The 21,951-nt window shown below is 34.7% G+C and overlaps 1 protein-coding gene across 5 annotated transcripts in view; it reads left to right on the top strand.

Annotated features, from left to right (window-relative positions):
- Positions 1 to 21,951, top strand: part of LOC148653689 (serine/threonine-protein kinase PAK 3) — a 64,231-nt gene that overhangs the window by 35,613 nt on the left and 6,667 nt on the right. For 4 of the 5 annotated variants that reach the window (XM_088648957.1, XM_088648956.1, XM_088648955.1 and 1 more), the window contains 10 exons: positions 442 to 542; positions 3,404 to 3,557; positions 4,233 to 4,270; positions 8,800 to 8,865; positions 14,787 to 14,921; positions 15,496 to 15,667; positions 16,828 to 16,891; positions 20,228 to 20,276; positions 20,905 to 21,017; positions 21,787 to 21,904. In XM_088648957.1, coding sequence (XP_088505083.1) covers positions 442 to 542; positions 3,404 to 3,557; positions 4,233 to 4,270; positions 8,800 to 8,865; positions 14,787 to 14,921; positions 15,496 to 15,667; positions 16,828 to 16,891; positions 20,228 to 20,276; positions 20,905 to 21,017; positions 21,787 to 21,904 — 1,010 coding nt within the window. The remainder of the gene's footprint in view (positions 1 to 441; positions 543 to 3,403; positions 3,558 to 4,232; positions 4,271 to 8,799; positions 8,866 to 14,786; positions 14,922 to 15,495; positions 15,668 to 16,827; positions 16,892 to 20,227; positions 20,277 to 20,904; positions 21,018 to 21,786; positions 21,905 to 21,951) is intronic. The other variant, XM_088648959.1, reaches the window with a different exon arrangement.

The following is a 21,951-nucleotide window of genomic DNA, read 5'->3' as shown; positions in this document are numbered from 1 at the left end:
ATTTTGGCATTAATAAAAAGTACAAGTTTAAGGTAACCTTGGGTAGGCAAAAAAAAAACTTCATGGTCAATATAACATTATTTGGCCATGTCCTCTCCTATAATGGAGTATACAGTACACTAAAAGGAAACATTTCTAAGTGCTTTATTCTGTTTATCAGTCTTTTTAGATTGAACAATTTGGCAAAATTACTCATGCCCCCTAGATATGCAAGCTAAAAACATTTAAAAAATGCAAAGAAGAAAGCCACTTTTTTCTAAGCCTTTCTTCTAAGGCCATTAAAGCAGTGTTTGTTTAGTTTTAAAACATTTTCAAATTTTCAAATACAAATCTAAATCACTTGAATCTGACCAATATACATTCAACTGTAATACATACAGTATCACCCAGTCAAGTTAGCTGCCCTCTAACATTTTAAATATTGTTTTGTCATTTTTTTAGCTAATAAGAAGAAAGAGAAGGAACGTCCTGAAATATCACTTCCTTCTGACTTTGAGCACACAATTCATGTTGGCTTTGATGCAGTAACAGGAGAATTCACAGTAAGTAACCTAACCTTTCACTATGAATTTCCAACAGTACATTACTATGAGGTCTTGGTTCTTGTAATTCTCATTTAGTTCATTATAACAACCAGGATAAAGTAGTTTCCTAAGGCCTGTCATGCTTTTGAGTACCGTTAGCCTGGATTTCAATACACCCACTCCATGGGTAGTGTAGGGCTGGGTTCCACATCTCTTTACTTAGTCTGAATTTTACTTAAGCCCAACTTAGCCATTGTGAGAATTCACATAGAGAACTGCCATTCATAATATTACGGTGATCCTCCCTCATTTTCCCTAGCTATGTCAGCGAGTGAGGAAGGAGGGGTGTTGGAGCAGGCTCACTGGGGTTTATTGTCCTTTAATGGAACTGTATGTGTGCTGATCACAGAGAGGGAAGAGAGCAAGAGACAGAATGTAGCAGCAGCTAGCAGGCCATGAGATAGAGAGAAAGAAAATAAACTTTCCCATGTTTTTACAGGCGAAGTGAAATGATATAAGACTGAATTAAAAAAGTACAATAATTAAACACCATATAGTGTACTGTACACTTAAAATATACAATATTGCAAAAATAATTGAAAGATAATGATCTTGAATTCATACTTGACATTACCGTGACTGTACTTTGCAGTAATTAAACAAAAATAAAATGCAAGGTAAAAAATAAAAATAATAAAATCACTTGGTTAGTCCTCTAACATACTTGCAATACAGGTTAATTTAATTTTTCAACGAAAAGCACAAGATTATACAGTACACTGCATTTTCCACACAAGTGTGTAAAGAAAGTGAGACGGAACATTAAAATGCAGTCCTTTATATACTGGTGTAGACCACTTTATGTTTACCTCATGCTATTAATCCGTGGAAAGAACTTCCCTCAGTACTTGCTCTTTACACATTCGATGTAAACTCTGCTTAGCTCAACTGAATTCCAACTCATGTAAGATCACTTGATTAGCCATAAACAATTTATTGCATTAGGAATTTGTCTTTTCACATACCCCAGCTTGCTCTCCATGAGACACACAGGCACATAGACAGGGAAAGAGAAGCTTGGGGTCAGAGCGCAGGGTCAGCCATTTATCCTGTGCCCCTGGAGCAGTTAGGGTTAAGGGCCTTGCTCAGGGGCTCAACAGAGTAAGGTTCCTCTGCCAGCTGTGGGATTTGAACTGGAAACCTTCTAGACAGGTGGAGGAGGTTTATGTAAAGTTACATTTATGCAAGTCAAGCCATATGTTACCCAGAGTGTGTAATATATGTTCTGTATGATTACGGACTGAGCTTATTAATGGCTAAATACATTGAAATGGCAAGCTTCATTTATTATATTTCATTAAGACTAGTCCCATATGTAAGAGAAACAAAGAATTCCCCCTTTTCTGAGTGAACTTAGTGTAAGTAGATTACAAGACTATGACCATCAGTGTGTGATTACTCAAAGCTTTGAAAAAAGTACATGGGTTTTGAATATGTGTTAAAGTATGAATTTCCATTGCCTTGTCCTTTATCTTTGATAATTCCTTTAAGACAAGGCAATGGATAGTAGTGAGTATTCTAAACAAAGTATACATGAATCCTTTATGTATATAGCCTTACCATTATGGTCTCAGCTGTTTAATTTTAACAATTTCTAACAATAACTACTCAGATATGGAGAAAATGAAGATAGGGAAGCTTCACTCCCAGTTTTGATTATACTGTTCATCTCCTTTTTTACTCACGTACAGCTCCATTCAAATCAATCAACAGTTGACTCAATTTTAAATGAAAGATACTGTAACTACTGATTTATTGAAAGGAAAGCTTTACTTATTTGCTAAGTATAAAGGATGCTGTGTTCTGTTTAATTTAATAGCAAACCATATTCGATTCAGAGGGAAGTTGTGGAGAATATGGATATGAATGTTTGCATCTGCTAAAGTCTTGAAACAATTTCCAATTGTTTATCTGGTCCATGCAGAGTCTCTGGCTGATTATGAAAAAGCCTTCAATTTTATTTATGTCACCTTTAACAATCTACTGTATTTGTGTTGGTTGTTCAAAACCCTGGAAGCAGGACATTTCAGGATATTTTAATATATATGAATATAATATACAGTACTTTACAATAAGCACAGTGTTAGATAATGTTTTTTGAACATGAAGAAATACATTACAATCTGTTTACATTTCCATAAGTGTTTGATGAATGCAATGATGACTGAATATTAAAAATGGGAAAGAATAAAGAAATGTGGACATTTTCTCAAAGCAAGAAAGCTGAAAGGTCACATAAATAACACTCTTATGTGAAAATTAAAATGTGAAACAAAATTCAAATGGAAATGAAAAATGCTTTCATTATTGTGATGGAGAAAATACACAGTCTTCAATTCATGTTTGTATAAAGATCTTTTCTAATACTATTGTTATTGAAGATATTTTGCATTAGTACAAACATGCTTAGAAACTGATGCTTTACGTTATCCGGGAGCAGGGATGGCTGCCTTGAACCAGGTGTGAAAAGAGATAGCTATTGTGTTTGAATTTGGGGAACATCTAAGAAGGGTGAAATGTTTTAGAAATGACAGGCCGATTGGCTCCTGCAGACATTTCCCAGTTTTCTTGTTGTTAAAATGATCTTGTTGAGTCACAGTTGTTCAACAAGCAGTATCTGCCACTTCTTGTTAATATTGCAAGCAAAGCCTGGGCTCATCTGAGTGGCATATTATGTATTGCTAAGGAAAATGAATTGCACTGAATTCAGAGCTGTGTGAGTGAAATGGGATCATGCATTTGAACCACATACTGTATCTGTTTTAGATAAAAAGATTGTAATTGGATTTGAAAGACAAATGGACCTTGTTTTTCCACAGGGAATTCCTGAGCAGTGGGCTCGGTTACTCCAGACCTCCAACATTACCAAACTGGAACAGAAGAAGAACCCACAGGCTGTGCTGGATGTTCTCAAGTTCTATGATTCCAAAGAGACAGTGAACAACCAGAAGTACATGAGCTTTACTTCTGGAGGTGAGAGACAGGATCTTTATAATGGATTCATCATCATTATTATATACAGTATACTGTGATTATATATATTATATATGTGATTGTCTTTTAGTATTCATATAGTACTTAGCATGTTGTGGATAGTGAGTTTTTCAACTACAGTAGGCTTTGAATTTCAGTGTGGTTTAAAATTTCTAATTCTAGGCCATTGAAAAATGTATGCCTGAAAGCATACTTTACACAGTACACAGTGGTTTAGGTTACATTATCTTCTACTTATATCTCTATGTGACTAAAAGAATGAAAATGGTTGAGGATGAGGGCAGGGATTTATTAAATAAATGTAACAACTTACATTTGCTCTCCAGATAATAATGATAATCATCTTAAAGTGTTTATTTAGCTTTATGTTAGAAAGTATATTCTTTATGTTAGATAGTACAGTACAAGTCACATATTGTAAGTACCAATTTAAAAAGATTCTTCAATTGTACTCTTTTGAATTTGCAGAGAGGTTTGGTCTTTAGATAACATGAAAGTTAAACAGCTCCTTCAACTAAAATTGAAATTAAAATCAAGTTTATTATAGGAGCAAGGGCATTGGAAAAGACAAAACTCTTGCTGTCAGAGTAAGCACACATAAGCAGAGAATAGGGACCAATATTTTATTTAAATAATTGCCAATTTCTTTTTCAGACAAATCAGCACATGGTTACATAGCACCCAATGCTCTGGTAAGTGATCTTGGTTTTCATAAAATGAAAGCTTACCCTCTGTTTGGGATTTCATTTTTGAAAAATAGCATTTGATACACTAATAACATTTTACAAGAATAGTGATGAATAAATGACTGTCGTGAAGCAGAGATGGATAAACTGGATAGGTTTTGAAACATATTCATTTACTAAGCAATCATAAAAAAGTCTAAAAACGAATCATAGAAAGCAATACCTTTTAGAAAATTCAGTAATTTATTTAATCAGATTGTCTTAAATAATTATCTGCTTTAATCAGATCAGTGAACAACAAGGAGCCTGAAAAGGTGGAAACAGTTTTAGATGAAAGCTAATTAACTGAGATCTGAACACACAAAAATGAGTTAAAAGGACTATTTTTAATTATTTTATGACATCACATTATGATATGAGTGCTTGTTTCCAATTTTAACATCTCCCAAGATTATAGAGACAATAGACAACTTCATGGACAGTATATTGTACAATTAATTAATTGTACGTTCCCTTTGAAGGTTCAAAATTTGTACTTTTTCCTTGCAGTTCTTATTCTCATTTGAAATATCAAATATCAAACTTTTACAGTTTTCTTTTTACATTTCATAGAATGCTAGCTTTACAGATTACATTTTTTCGTATTTCATTATTTTTTGGCATACAAGCCCTGTGATTTAGCACTGTGTTTTTAATGCCAGAAAGAAAATAATGCTTCTGAACATGTTTTTACTGAAAGTGTTTTTTTTTTAAATAAAAGCCATGTATTTCCCCTTAGACAATTTAAGAAGAAACAGCATTGCAGGAAATTGGAGTTATTTTATCTGGATTGGTTCTCTAAACTAAGAGTCTGGGGTTTAAAATAAATGGATACAATTTTATTTTTAAAATATGCCTTCTACAGAAAAAAAAAACTCTTAATTGATTACATGAAGAACCTAACAGTAACAATGTGTGAATTTGGCACTGCAGGAAGTTCTGCAGGAAAATAAAATGCTACCTGCCTGTAATACTACCCAGGCTTCAATAAGATATAGTCAATCATTTTCATCATGATTTTTCTATTAAATAGATACTCTTCTAGATTTTTAATATTTTATAGAGTACTAATGTTTAGTCAGGCTTGTACAGAAAAAATAAATTGTCAGTACACGTTTCTAAACCACCAAAAACATTTGGGAGTGACTAGTAGTTCAAGATTAGACTTTGTTTTCAAGAAAAGCAAGTGTAATATTCTGTCTTTAAAACAGAATTATGTTTTTAAAACGTGCATTCACACTGGTAACTGGCCTAAGCTTCTTAAGATTTTAATCTGCAAACTGTTCAGGTAAGTCTGTTTCCTATTCAAAGCTAAAAAAATAAATCAATTGTGAACACATTTTTTTAAATTCAGCACAGATGGAAAAATATTTCATGAAGCTTATGTTGCAAACCCCTTATGGGTATAATTTCAAATTTTGTGTTTTAAAAATGTAGCGGAGAAAAACCTCTCTTGGTCTGTCATAGATGACAAAGCCCTTTGTAATTATTGTCTGGTTAATGGTGGTATCCAATTCTTCTAGTTTGTAGTGGCAAAGAAACAAGGTGTTTTGGACTGATATTCAATTGCTTTGCATGTCTGCTATTTTTGTTTTCTTTTGGACTTTCATTCTCTCAGTGTTTGTGCTTTCAAGTGTTTAATTAACATACATTATTGATTAACATTGATTAACATTTGATTAAAACCACGTTCCTGAATGCACAACGTGGGCAGTGAGGCCTGCTCTTGCTTTAAAACTTGTTTAGACTGGGGTGGCAGCTTTCAGAAGACCATAATGTGTCCTGTATTAACTGTGTTTCTGGCTATGCAGCATTAAACAATACAATGCAATTGACCTGATGTCCCATTTAGTACATCATCTTTTTTTTAAATAACATTGGATATGTCGTGGTCGTGCTTAGAATAAAAGACCATCATTGCAGAAATGTCATTAAAATGCAAATAAAAGTCAGAATAAGTACAGATGTGAGATGAATTTCAACCAATAGATACAACTACTTTTTCATTAAGTCAAAATCAGAGCAAATTGGAATTCACCGTTTAGAAAAGGGGAAAATGGATCCTCACTATACAATGTGCGCATTTATTTACCAGTTAAACAACAAAGCAGTTGCAGTTTAAAGCTTGTAGCTTATTATATGTGTGATTGTAATTGTTGTAGTCATTCCTTCGATACTAGCTTTTCAGGAGCAGGTGTATGATGTGATGCACTTGGCCCTTCCATAGATCAAGAGCAAATTAAGTTTTACAGCCAGGCTTGGTACTGAATGTGTTGGGGGTTAGAATGATTGAATGGCTATGCATAGAAGTACACACTGCTAAAGGTGAATGTAAAAGGAACAAATATACACCAAACAGCAATCCCCTGGGTTTGCAATTCACCAAACAAAAATACTTTAACTTTTATTAGCTTCATAATTAAATGTCACATAATACATCATTATTTTGAAACTTTTTTAGCTTTTCTTGTGCTTTTGTGAAAAATGCAAATCCCAGCATTGCATTTAAATAATACCTGCAGCTTTTAAGGTGAAGTGTGATGTTCATTCTTGTCTATATGTTAAGGCCATTGTGACACCTATGTTATAGTAATGTTTAGCTATTCTGGCTGACAATGATACAGTATATTATTTTTTCACCTTCATAACTAGACTGTTTTGTTTGGCTTGCATTGTAAATGTGTATCTCATCCTAAATAGCCTATGTAGTAATCATAAAATGCGTATAAAAAATTGGGTTGCATAGCATACTTAATAAATAATTAAAGATAGTCATAAAAATACCCACATGAAACTGGCTAACATTACTGTAATAGGTAAGAAGAAAAAGCAAAAGTTTGTCTATAATCTAGAAGCATCTGGTCAGCACCAACCATAAAAAAACTTATATTTAGTCACAAAACTCCAGAGTTACTAAATCTGATATGTAACATCATTATTATGTTGTTGTTTTTTTCTGGAGCTGAATGTGCACTCAATGTTTTGTAGTGTAATGTACTAATTCCTTCACTACCAAGCAAGCAACTGGCTTTAACTGTACTGTACAGTATGTGCAAGTCTTTGAGTTTGCTGCTGAAGCTGCTTCTAATAAATTCAGCTTGACACTGCTTATTGCTGAAAATGTGAAGCATTGCATTGTTAGCATCGCTACAACATAAATGTTCTATAGAAATGCAGAGTTCCATAAACCTCTTTAGTAAGAACAATATATAGTGTCTGCCTTCATTTTGTTTGAATATACATTTACAGTATATACTGCCCTACCAAAATATTAGAGTATACCAACGCTAAAAAGTTGAGCAATCTCTAATGCTGATTAAAGCTGTACCATGTTGTGACATTAATATTATTGGATACTCTGGATACTCACTAATTTTTGTGGATACTTGAAGTTATTGTGCCAACAGTATGAGTAGCAGTTCAATAACATTTTATCACCTGTGCACTGTCTAGATCCTGTAATGTGTATAAACTGACACATTAACCTGGTCTTGCCTTTAGCTTATTATCAGAAGCAACCTTACTTATGCCGTGAAGCCAATATCCTTCTTTCTTAAAGCAAATTGCACCATTGAGGGAAAGGACTGGTCTGCTATTACATTATTGTCCATATTAATATGAGACTGTCTTGGTTATTTCCAGTGCCTCGCACAGGATGGATTCCCATCCTGAGCATACAGTTATCTAATGTTTTTGTAGGGCAGTCTGTATGTATGAATAAATAGATAGAAGAAATTTGTAGATTTTTATACTGCAGTTCCATCATGGAAAAGTGTTTTTCCAAGACAATTACTACACCCCTGTTGTTTTCCAAAGCACAGATTGGTTGTATAGCTTTTATGATAGCATGCATTCTGTGACTATATATGGAAAGGAGAACCAGATGAGCCAAAGGCCACATATTCTGATTTTATTGTGAAAGATCTCTGCCAGGGGTCACAGGGGACGAGTGACATTTAAGAGAAGAGTTCAAATGTAAAGATACTGTACAAATAGGCTAACGTTTTCCTGGACTTGACACACATCTGTTAACCTCCTTCGCACTCTTCTACAAATCCTTTTATTTTGGACATTGAAATGTCTTCAAGGTGGATCCACTCTAACATAATATTAAAATATAAGCTCACATTTAAAAGTTGTTTGAGGGGTTTTATTACTTTCTGATCCCTACCAACTGTAATGAAAACTGCTCCAAAGACAAAACTGTCTTAAAGGCAAATCAGATTCAAAGTTTAGGATTTTGCGAATGAACCTAACAAAACGTTATTTGCGATAATACTGAAAATTGCATTTATTGAAGATTTTCTTGAAATTATACCCTAATACAATTTTTGTATGAAAGGATGTGGTTCTAATTCTTGCAGAGTACATTTCTAGGGATGAAGATTTGGGGTAGCACTGTCAAAAAACAAAAAAGGCACTGAAGGCCATTTGCTATTGTTTGTTGTGTCGGTTTGTGTTCAATAAATCCTCCCGTTCTCAACCTTCATATCCAGACTCGTCTCCTGTCCTCTGGGGCTCCAGTTACCCTTAGAACCCTCAGCGCAGCAATTTATGACAAGGTAATGACACACTTTCTACATTTATATGAAACAGAGATATACCTTTAAAACCATCCACCCCTACCAAATAATGTCCAGCCGATTGCATTAAATGGAATCGAATAGTAATAACAGAGAAGGCACTATTTGAGCCACACCTTAAGGAATGCTGCTATGAAGTGTTTTAAATGGCAAACTGTAAGATAAGATCATGTTTTAAGCTGACATTTGTCTCCTTGAGAAGAAAAAAAAAACATTAGTGAGCTGGAAAGAATGTTTGAAAAATGAATTGGAAAGAAAGATCTGGATTGTTGCCAATTTCAATTTTGCTTCCTCCTACATTGTTTTGATTAAAACCAGGCCTAGCTTACACAAATAAATTGCTATTACAGCAAAGACCTACAGCAGCAGGTTGTGTATTCCATTCATTTCCAAGCACACCAGGATGAAATTGAAGTGAAACATTAAGCACTTAACAAACCACTACTTTGGTTTTTGATGTTGATTTTGTTTTTATTCGATGTTACCATGGACACAATCAGAGCTAGAGTTTGTGACTGTATCTGCCATAATTAGCATGATTTATGTAATAATCTCACATAATGTAATGTTTCTGCAATGTGGTATTGCATTTTCTCAGGTACATTTACCATACAGTGCATTACAAGTGAGTAGATGAAGCTAATAAAGTAGAAGATGCATTATAATGTATTGCAAAATTTTTATTTTTTATAATAAAATAATTTGACCAGTTCAGAGGACATAATGAGTACACAGCAGATCAAGATATTATGATTAATTGCTAAAAAAATGTATAGAAAGCTGTTTCTTTAATAAATATCAAGTAGTGCAGTGCAGATGAATAACTTTAAGCTTCAAGGTAAATGGTGTGGATGAAAGTAGGAAGTTTTTTGTTATGAATTTTAAGGAGAATTAGAAATGAAGTCTGATTTTAAAAAAAAAGATTCATCAGGTTTGGCCAGTACATACAGTATCTCAATGCAATGCTTTGAGTGTCTCCCTCCTACTATGAGATCTGCTACACATGGTTTGGTAGGTCTGCTTTTAAGCTAGCTTGTCAGCTCAGTGGTTCTCCGCTCCACTTTTCCACACTAACGTCTTGGGTTTCTGATCTAAGCAGGTAGTCAATTGTCAACCATGTTCTCTCTTCCAGTGTACACAGCAATACTGACTCTTAAGCTGCATCACTGCTTCAGAAAGCAGCTCTTAATGAGCTGAGTAAAAAGCTGAAACAAAAACCGATGCCGTTAGTGTTTCAGAGAGCTGGGTAATGCTGCAGTATCAGAGGTGTTGCCTTTTCTGTCTTAGAATGTTTTAGCTTGCACTGGGCTGATTTGCTTTCTGCTGCTTGCTAATGTGGTGAATCTCAAATAAATGCGTATATTTCTGTATTTCCAGTGCAAAGCGGCATAAATGTTTGATTTAATTTTGGTTAAGCATGAGCCATTTTCATTCTTTCTTCATCGAAACAAAAAACCATAGGACACAGGTGGAAACCAAGGGAATGTGCATTTAAAACTGTAAACAGGGGGCTCTGTTTTGCACAAAGGGGTGCAGGAGTCTGTGACAAGGTAACCTGGAATTGAAGCTGATATCTTCTTTCAAGATACAACCAGATGAGATCTTTGGATCAACTGGCCACCAAACGAGATACAGTAGATGGGACATTGTTATTACAGTTGCTTTGTTGGAGGATGGGAATCACTGTAGTCCTATGTACAGTTAAACTTACTGTAAATGGACAAATTAAAACTCAAGCCCTCAATTTTCCTTGTATGACAACACTGTCTCACACTGTTTCCTTGTATGACAACAACTGTACATGAAAGCAGCATTTCCCAACGGGTTTTAAAACCAAATAAGGGTTGCCAGATTGCAACTGATGACGCCTTGCAGATAGTGACAGAAGAAACTGTTGTTGTTATGCTTTCCACTTTTGAAGAACAGTTTAAATTATTTTCATTTAGAGTAAATCATGGATTATAAAAAATGCATCTTCTCTTTATTGCGATTTATACTTTTTATTTATACAATTCAATCAAGAAGGAGAACCAACAAGGGTAAAAGAAGAATAATCAAAGGAATGCCATGATGAAGTTTATTTCTTTCGTGGCACCAATGTTTCTTAAAAGCGTCATGTCCTTTTAAATCAGGACACATTAGTCATTACTAAAATTGCTGAGTAAGCTTATTCTCCAGAACTGTATGATTAGAGTGAAGAATTTCTGTTTAAAAAAAGCTGATAAATTATTAAACCTTACAGAAAAATTCTTATCCTCATGTTAACTTACTGGTCATCATAAAAATAATGGCTGGAAATATATTATATGATCTAAAACGAAAGATTACATCAATATAATTAGCCTTCATTTCTTTGGTAATTTAGATAATAGGATATCTATCCAATACTGGTAATTAAAATTTCCCTTTCACATATATTGTTAAAATGTAAACATCTGGTTATTGATGCTATCTGTTTACTGAAGAAAAAAAAGATTAATTAATTAAAGAACCATGCAGTTTTAAGCAGAAGAAAAGAATAACAATCTTATGATGTTTTTGTAGCACTTTGTATATGTCACACCTACAAACTAAGTAATCATTGGTTCTATTCTTCATTCTCTTGTGTGACTTTACTCTTAAAAATTTTATTTTTCTTTTAAAATGTCAAAGAGTTGTTTTTCTACAGTACGCACTGTACTCTCTACAATTTATAATATACAAAATTAATCGGCATCAGGAAAGCCACGCCTTTGGATATTTTTCTTTTTTAGAAAGCAATTTAGAAAGCAATTCCATTGAATTTTCTTTAGAACTGTTGCTAAAGAAAAAAAACACTCCCCAAGTTCTGAGTGGATTAGTTACTGCAATTGAATCAAGACTCTTTAATGCCTTTACTTATTGCAGTCTAAGCCCTGGATCTACCACTGGGGCGATGTTAGATGAATCTGACAGAACCAACAGTTCAGACTGTCAGCTTTCTCCTGCTTTAAAGATAGTTAAACTGGCTCATCCATTAATTCTCTCTTCATATTATCTAGTTATTGCTATGATGTATGATGCATTTGTCTTTTAGACTGTATAAAGACAAAATCTTGCTTAGAAAATGTGTGATCTAAATGGATTAGTAGAGGTCCTCAAGTTTTTTTAACTCGTTGAGTGACAAAAAGCTGGAACTTGCCGAAGATATGAAAAATATCAATAGCAGACTTGCTATGCTTTTAAATTAAGTGAAATACATTACATGTTAAAGTCACCATTTTGCAAATTGACCACTAGGTTCATTTTAAATGTCCAAATTATTAAATTCCAATTATGACAAATAATTATGCTTAATATTCTGCTAGATATGTTTCAGGCATTGATTTTTCCAATGAAGAGTAAGGAATAGGGTTTAGAATGTGGTTTTAGATTAAATTCATTTGGATACATGACAACAATGTGCCTTCTAGTTTCGGTTACAGACATAAATTTCAACTACCATTGATGTCCCACCCCAGAAGGTTTTGTGTGTAGTATTAGCAATTAGTTCCATTGTAAAAGACATTAAATTGCATTATTAAACATGTTTTCTGTCTTATTTTAGATATTGTCCTAATATTCTTTGTATAAAAGCTTAGAGCCCATTCTCCTCACAGCACCTTGCCTTTTCAATAATTGTAATGGTAATAAAATAAATCACTTTGAGACTGAAATATTCCTCTGTTGATTGAAGTTATTAAACAAAAGTTCAAATGCTGCAAGCCTCTTCCAAATACAGCCTGTTTAAATTTATACTGTTACTGTACCATACTGTATATACTGTACCTACAATATATGCATCTTGATTTTATTTACAACAAAACTTCTATGGTTGTCCTTTTTTCACTGTTATTTTTCCCATTGCATTTAGCCTGATTAAAATTATCCCAATAAATATTACCAAATTAAAAAGCATGCATTTCAGATTTGTTTTGGGTTTTATTGTGCATTTGCTCCTGGGGCTGCTTATAAAGTTGCCATTCGATTTGTTTCTTACATTTTTCTTGATCAATTTAATCACTTAATTATTTTGGAAGTTAGATTTGGACCAAGGGAAATATATTATTTGTGCAGCATGGTGGCATTGCAGTGTTGCTGGCTTATAGCTCTAGGCTCCTGAGTCTCTAAGTCCAGATCTCTAAATCCAGTGATCTGTCTGTATGGAGTTCACATGTTCTGCCCATGTTTCAGGTGCTCCAGTTTCCTCCCACTTCCAGAAGACATGATAGTTAGATTTGGTTGGCTATTCTAAATTGTCCCAGTATTCTTGTGTTGGACTGGCGTTCATCCATTTGTACTCCCAATATTGCCTTGCCACTGATACTTGCTGGATAGTCTCTTGCTTGCAGTGACTCTCCATAAAATTGCTTATAATTAATGAATACATGCAATATGTGGCATTTCAAAGGTACTTTAGTCATGGGCAACATCTGTAATATAATACACAAAAATGTACTTGCTGATAACACAAACCAATGAGTTATTATTAAAACTGCTATTTAATTTTCAAGTATCTCAATATTTCTATTAGAATGACTCTAAGTACTTTCGTAATGTGTTTTGATGATTTCAGATACTGTTGTGATGAATCGATTTTGCAAAAGCCACCTCAGAAATAACAGAAATAGTTGAATGGTATACCATCATTGTGCATAATGTTTAATGCATGTTATGTATTCAACAGATATTTTGTCAGACAAAACCAGTTAAAATTGTCTTCTTTTCTTTCTTCCTCAGAAAAGTTGTAGTGACATCAATATAACTGTAGAAAGTATCTTTCGTCATATATTATTAAACATGCTATCTTTGCACTGATGATGCCTAAGGTTAATTTCTATAGATTATCTATTTCCTGGTGCAGACTCTATACAGTACATGAAGAAATTATTAGCATTCACGTTTTTCATTCAACCTGTTAAAGAACTTGTGTTTTGGATGCCACCAAAAGCAATGGAACAGACAAGAGCTTAAATTTTTTTTTTGTTTCTCGACACAGAAACAGAAGATTGTGCACATATTTGCCACATCTTAATGAGTACATGTCTTTTTGAAATAAGCTTTCCAAAAAGAGTATACGTATTAGAATTAAAAACAAACTGTGGGGTTAAGATAAAAAGCAGGATAATATCAAGAATATTTAAATTTTGTTTCTTCCTTCAAAATTGATTTAGATTGTCTTTTGTGTGTGCACTGTATGGCTTGGGACTTTCTGTTTCTTCAATTATACGTTGAGAACAATTAGAGCAGAGGATTGAATTTCCAGGGCCAAGCATTCCTGGCAATGCAATGCTTTATTCCTGCAGTGCTTAGAACTGTCCGCATGTCATTCAAATTCCATTTGATTTCTCTGATGTGCTTCTCACATTATCGGGAGAGATCTGTAGACACATCAAACCAGAGTACTGTTCCAATATAATGACCAGCAGCACTTGCTTGGGTATAGATTTTGAGGAAGGTGAAGAGGAATGTACTTACAGAACGTTCTTTCAAAATCAGTTAAAGAGGCATTATTCAAAGATCTAACATTTCTGAACTGATAAGATCTTCTTCTTATAATATCAAACCCAGAACATTACCCAATGTGGGCCTCCTGCTTGCCAGGCACTTCACGCATTTGTCCAGTTGATAGCTGCCATCAAGTATTTGCTCTGAATTTGAGATTTTTGAAAAATGATAGGAGAAATGCCAAGACATTTTAAGATGGGAGCTTTTGCTTTCTTTCCTGCTCTCTCTCCTTCTGACTGCCACGAAAGATTTAGCATCTCCCCGTGCTTCTCTCAATTAGATCTGGACCTGTTCTGATCTCATTACATTGCAATTGCAAGTGCAAATGTTAATTTAAATATTGTCAGAAACCTGCGGTATCTCAGAATTTTGTCATTTTGGTTTTGATTTTGTAGGGCACAAAGACAGCATCAGAGCCCCCACTGGCCCCACCAGTGTCAGAAGAGGAGGATGATGATGACGACGAAGATGATGATGATGACAACGAGCCCCCTCCTGTCATTGCACCTCGGCCAGAGCACACCAAATCAGTACGGAAGAGTTCAACTCATACAAGTGGTCAATCAAGATATAATCCAAAATCAAAGAAGAAACGTTTTAAAACATAAGAAAAGTAAAGGGAAAATACTCTGGTGACAAGTTTTCATAATAATCTCAAAGCTTAGGTTCAATAACAATCATTTGTCAAAAAAACGTTTTTAACAATAAAGGACCTGGCTTCATGTTTGGAGAAATTTTTATTCTGTGATCAGATTCTTTGCAGTGTATTCACCTAGTAGTATCACTAGCTTAACTAGTGTTAATTAGCGTTAGCTCTTAACCAGCGTTAATTTGTATATAATCAAGTCTAACTAATAATTTCCTGAGTCATTTTCTAATATAGTCTGTCTGGGAAACAACACTTTTACAATTCAGCTCAAAGAAAGAAACTTTAAACTGTATTTGAGTTAAACTTTTCTAACAGGCAAATCTGATGCTTTTTTTCTTGTCTCACACTTGTATCTGTTCCCTGCTGATAAAATTTCCGTTTGTCACTGTGCTGTTTGTGAAGTGGCTGAGATTGGACTCATTGTATTGATATATGATTATGCTTTTTTTTCACAGATTTATACCCGCTCTGTTATTGAGCCAGTAGCTCCTCCAGCTCCAGTGAAGGAGGTCTCAACTTCACCCGTGTCTTTGGTATCTGAAAACACATCCAGCACACTGTACAGACACACTGACCGGCAGAGAAAGAAGTCCAAGATGACAGATGAAGAGATTTTAGAGAGATTAAGTATGCTTTAAGCTTGAATTTACAGTTTGTTCCCTGAAAAGTCACCTTAATGAATCTATAGAGTAAATTCACACTTTTAATATGACTATCCTGTAAGGTAGACATCAATATACAGTATCTTTCTTTTTCATTACCTCATACCTACAGTATGGTTTCATTTTGCCTTTCTGCATTATGGTAGTCCTATAATTTGATAAAGTAAAAACATGTGCTTTTACCATGATAACCGTTCATAACGTTTTGCCTTGCTCTGATTATATTTTGCCAGTTGTAATTGTTGAAAGTCAGGTTTACATCCTTTGAAAATCTTCTTTAGACTCAGTGCCTTACAGTAGCTTTCAATTTTTTTTTCCCTTTTAACCATTAACTGGACATTAATGTTGGCAACTCAAACATAATATTTCCTTAAAAATTATACAGTAATACAATGTAAGGCATATGGAGTATAAACAGTACCTGTATTTATGTATTGTGCCCTGCTGTGTGCCTTAAGTTGAAAAGTGGCATCAAATAGGGCTGCTGCAGTCTGTGAGCTGAAAATCTCATTAAATCGCTGTGGGAGCAAAGACGTCTTTGATTCCTTCCAGCGCAGACACTGACCTTCTGTTCCTGGTTGCAAATGCCTTTAAAAAAACTGGGAAAGCTCTTCTTCTTCATATACTGTAGTCCTTTGCTAGCTAATGCTTATGTTTTGAGGTTTTGAGGCCTCATTTTCACGTGACAAAAAGAAATAACAAATGTCATAATTTAATTAGTAGTAAAAATGTGAAAATAACAGGCTTATGGTGCTGTTGAGGTAAGCTTTATCTTTTTATTAACAAGATACAGAAAATAAGTTCCTAATTAAGTCTATTTAAGAGCCACTCAGTCTGCCAAAAACTCTCTTAACACATTTTCATTCATTTAGGGGATTTCACTGCATGAATACACCATTTCAGGTTTCAGGTTCTCTGTAAGTCAAATACCCAGCATAAAACATGCTTAAAATGTAAAGATATATAAAGGATGTGTAAAAAATACAATTTAAGCAACAACCTTCAGTGATAGCTCGGAAGCAGAGCGTCATAACTATGCATGCCTGAATACATTTGTCTCTCATTCTAAAATACCTTATTCTTCATTAATTTTTATTCTTTTTTTCTCTGTCATCTTTCTTTAAGGAAGCATAGTGAGTGTGGGAGACCCAAAAAAGAAATACACACGTTTTGAAAAAATAGGACAAGGGTGAGTCAACATCTTTAAAAATAATTCTGTCTTGCAGGACTGGATAATGTAGCTATTCTGAGTTGATATGGTAAGAAAGCTCTTTGTCTTAAGCACAGACAAAACAAAAATAAGGTTACAGGAAATTAAAACTCTGTCTAAGAATTATGCAAGGGAAGGGAGATACTGTAACTAACATTTTGAAAGAGGAAGTATGTTGAGCCAGGCCATGACACATGGGTTACAGTTTAGATATAAAATGTAGGAGAAGGGGTTTTAAAAAACTGTTAAAATGAAATGATATATATAATAGAGTAGATTAAGAGGCATACCATATGTTATACTGTATGAACATGATTCTCATAAGAAGATTTATTTTTCTATTCAGGAATCTTTGTGAAACATTTAAAATTGTAAGCAGAATAATGGAATTCACAAATATCACAGATATTTCACAGATGCATCTAACAAGGCCTATTTAAAGTCACTGTACATATAAATAATTTTTTAATCACTCACATGCACAGATTGAGCAGTTAATGTTCTACCAATGTTTCTGGGGATTGTGCTTACTGTACATATTCCTAAAACTATCGGTATAAAAAACTCCGTACTCTGATGGGGCAAGCCATTCTTCTTAATTTATTAAATAAGTCAATTTCATCTCCCTGGAGCCGGTTTCATTATTTATAACCTGCTGCTCATCCCGTGTGCATTTTCAAAGCTGCTGCCTGATGTGTTGCCCTGAACAGAAGGAGTCAAGTGCAGCCTTCCTGTGTCATGTGGACTCTGTCATTTAGAGGTTGGGCTGGAGTGAATGCAACAATGCATTTCTGTGCTCTGTAAGAAAGGCAATAGGAACCTATTATCAGAGGGACAGGCAGGGTAATTGCAGGATACCTGAAGTGGTTAGATACGCCTGTTCACTTTCATGAGTGGGCTGAGGAACAATGAAGCCAGGGATCAAGTTGCTTCTTTTTTGAGTTGCATAATGGCAGGCTCTCTTCAATTAGAAAAGTGCCGTCCTGGGGAGATGCCTCTGAACAAATACGCTGTTCTTTCCAATTTCTCCTGGGCAGCATCTCTTTAATAATGGATTAAATTCCACCTCTGTGCCTGAGCCTATGACAGTGAAAAGTCATGGTTACAGCAGTTGGCCTTTCGGAAAATGAAATGTTATACGGAATGGCCTACAAACTAGGCCAGAGTTCACAAAACATGAAACAAATACCTTGTTAAAAACACTGTCCATCTCACAACCTTGCCTTATGCTTGATTCCTTGTTTGTTCTCACGTCAGAAATTAATTAATCTCTTAATCTATGGAAACTTTATGCAGAATCCTTACATAGTTCGCAGCAATACAAACCTCCTGATAAATGGATTACAGTACAATAAGGAGATAGTACAGCTGATACAAGTGCAATCTAGTAGTTTCACACATATATTAGAAGAAGCTGACAAAGAACAAATGAAGGACACAAAAGCTGGTTTTGTGAAAAAATAAAAATAATCTCAAGTTGAAAGATGACCAAATTAATAAATTCACTAATGATGACAAGAGCTGCATATTGCATTGGAAGGATACAGGAAAATTTCCAAATGATACTTTGAACTATGACTATTTATACCCATTCTACAGTATGCAAGGTGAATAAATGACTACATTAGTACTGTACATATTTTAATGTACTCCTGCTGATAACACAGCAAAAATGAAGAAAGTGGATTACACCTCATATAAAGCAGGGAAGAGACGCCAAACAGCTGCAGCAACTTCTGAGAGTGTGAAATAGAAAATACTGTAAAAAAAGCTTTTAGAAGATTATTTTAATCTCTGGTAGTCTGATAAAACGTATTTGAATGTACTTTGGCAGCAGTATGTTCAGAATCAGCACATTAAAGGCATCTGAGGCAAATATCTTGTGGGTTTTTGGTTAAACTATCCACTCATGTTTGAGTTAGGAAACATGTAGAATTGATCCAGACATCTGTAAAAATACAAACTGAAAAAAAAATATTAATAATAGGGTGATCAAATGAAAGTTTGTTATACTGCTGCAAAATCCTACTGAAATCTAGACTATTTTTGTTTTGACTTTAAGAGCTGTCAATATTTTGAATAAAAAGTCTCCAGAGAAATATGAACAAAGCAGACAATGATCTCTGTTTGAATAGCCACTTCAGGCTTCAAGACAAAAGAGAGACAGCAGAACAAGGATAATATATTTCTATATTTCTAATATATATTTCTAATATGCAAAATGGTCCTTGGTACTAACAGCTCAATCAGCAATGACTTTGAGCATGACATCTTAGGTTTTCTGAAACAAACATAAGGAGGGAACTAGTTAAGTCTCAAGAGATATAAGATCTTTTCTGTCATTCACAAAAAAATGTTTAATGTTTCTATTGACTTCAGACCAGAATGATAAATAATAGAGTATGCAAGACTGTACTGCCATCTAGTGATGACTTTTTGATTAATGCATGTGCTTTTCTCTTTAGATACATAATGCATTTTTAGTAGTCCCCCTATACTCCACCATGAATAATATTTTTTAAATACTGCATATTGTCAGTAGTGGTTTTCCTTCCTAGCAAAACAGTATATGTCCGATTATGAGTTATCATGATTCTTGAGACGATATATGCTTTTATGCTCAGTTTGAATTTAACAAAGGCACTTATGGAATGAAGCTATTTTGGGGGCAATTTAAAAGATAATGCACAAAGTTGATCAATTAAGTAATCCTGGGCGTTAAATTCCAGCACACGATATTACTGTATCATAAGTTATCCCTTCTTTGCATTGGAGTATATTTTGAAAAATGTACAATACTAATTTAAAGGATGCTGTTGACTACTGTGAGATGCCAATGTGGACAGAAAAACTAGGAGTTGCACAGCGTTTTTAAGAGCCCAAGGATACCAAACATGCTACGAATAAAAGAACTACAGTATGGACCTCATTTTTTTAGATCTCATGAGATACTGCTTTGTGAAAAAGATCTACCACATAACAGTTGCAGTAAATGTTTCCCACTCGTTTGTTTTTCCCAACCAGAGCATTAAATTATGTCTGTGAAGGGGAACTGTTAGGTTATTTTTTTCCTAGCTGAATGTACAGTAATTCACATACTGAATTGTTTACAATCAATCTACGTGTTTGTCCTCTTCATGCCTTCAAATTTATAGAGAAATACTCCACTGGAGTCAATTAAAAAAGAAAAAAAGAAACAAAAAGAAGCACCTATTTTGTCCTGTTCTAAAAATACAATCTTTTCTACAAAGAAACTCCATTAATTGCCTGTTATCTTCTCTTATTCTCTCACATTCTCTCCTGTTGTTTCCACAGGGCATCTGGTACTGTGTACACGGCAATAGACATTGCCACTGGACAGGAGGTGAGCCAGATCTCTAGGTTGTGCTAATGTTCATTTATTTATTCATTAAAAGTATGGATTAAAAGCACAGTATGAGAAATACAGTTTGTTTAGCAGGCAGTTAGAATAAATTCTTTCTCATGGGATCATATTCAAATCAATTATGTAGGATACTGACTACTTCTGATTTTTCAAAATCATTATTTCTGTCATTCTATTATGGCTACATGGAAAGTGAACTACAGTATATATATATAACTATACGGTATACGTTTTCAGACAGTTCTGTTGAGAGGAATTATTTACAGTATGTGCAAAGAAACCTAAATGTAAAATTCAGGATTTTAATGCTTTTTAAGTCCTCTGGACTTCTGCTATTTAGACCTTTGGGTCCTTTAGAAAAATTGCAATGACTTTACTTACCACAAGGTGTTAAACAGCAAGCCCAGAAGGGCAAACTCAATAGCCTAGTAAATCTGCTTTATTCATTTATTCCCAGTCTTACTGGCTTTCTTGTTGTTTAACCGAGAAGCAGGAGTTTGGTTTTTGCTAGACTCACTTTCCAGTGTGATGAGGATGTCACAGTGAAACACAAGCAGTGATTTCTTTCCTTTGAGCACTCTTGTGATCCATCCTGCTGTATTTTAAGGTGGCGATCAAACAGATGAACTTGCAGCAGCAGCCGAAGAAGGAGCTAATAATAAATGAAATCCTTGTGATGAGGGAAAACAAAAACCCCAATATTGTTAACTATTTGGACAGGTAGGTCTCTAAAACTTCTAAAACATCTGCTAAGGTTTTGTGTATAGCTGAAATTTTCATATAAGCTAATACACAGCACATTAAGAGAAACAGTTAAAAATTGTCAATGAAACATGTTAGACATTTTAATGGTGCTTGTTTAGTTTAAACAATATTAATTGTGAGCAAGGTTAGCCTGGTTACATAGCTGGCAGTACTGTGGCCCTGGGATTTATTCACTTTTGGATCTGGGGTGCTACTGTACTTTATATACATGAAGTTTGTATGTTTTCCCTATGTTTGTGTGGGTTTCCTCTGGGTGCTCTGGGTTCCTCCCAGAGTCCAAAGACATACTGGGAGGTTAACTGGCTTCTAGAAAAATTGGCCCTGGTGTGAGTGTGTGTGTGTCTGTGCGTACCACACCTTGCACCCGTTTCTTGCCAGGATAGGCTCTGGCTCCCCCGTGACCTTAAAATGGATTAAATGGTTAAAAAATGGGTGGATGTGAGCAAATGGCATCGAAAAGAAATAATTAATTTATAGGTACTATTAACATAAACCTTCTTTTGACTTACATGTTTAGGAAGATACTGAAGAGACACATGCAGTTGTGGTGGTAAGGTCTTGTGAATTAAAATAACAGGATTATTGTAACTGTCCACTCGTGAAGCTTGTTACAATGCTGGTGTTTCTTCAGTAACCTGGTTGGTAGTGAGTTATGTGTAGTGACACCCACTAGAGCAGGCCCACTGTAACTGTAATGCCTGCTGCAATGCTGGTATTTCTCCAGTTACCTGGTTGGTGATGAGCTGTGGGTGGTGATGGAATACTTGGCTGGGGGCTCACTCACAGACGTGGTGACTGAGACTTGCATGGACGAGGGACAGATAGCAGCAGTCTGTCGAGAGGTAGGACACGGCCGTCTCTCTGCCTGCCAATCACCCCATATTTCCTA

This window comes from Lepisosteus platostomus, chromosome 10, assembly GCF_059453375.1.
Source record: "Lepisosteus platostomus isolate fLepPlt1 chromosome 10, fLepPlt1.hap1, whole genome shotgun sequence".
Taxonomy (NCBI): domain Eukaryota; kingdom Metazoa; phylum Chordata; class Actinopteri; order Semionotiformes; family Lepisosteidae; genus Lepisosteus; species Lepisosteus platostomus.
This window is presented reverse-complemented; position numbering and strand designations above follow the sequence as displayed.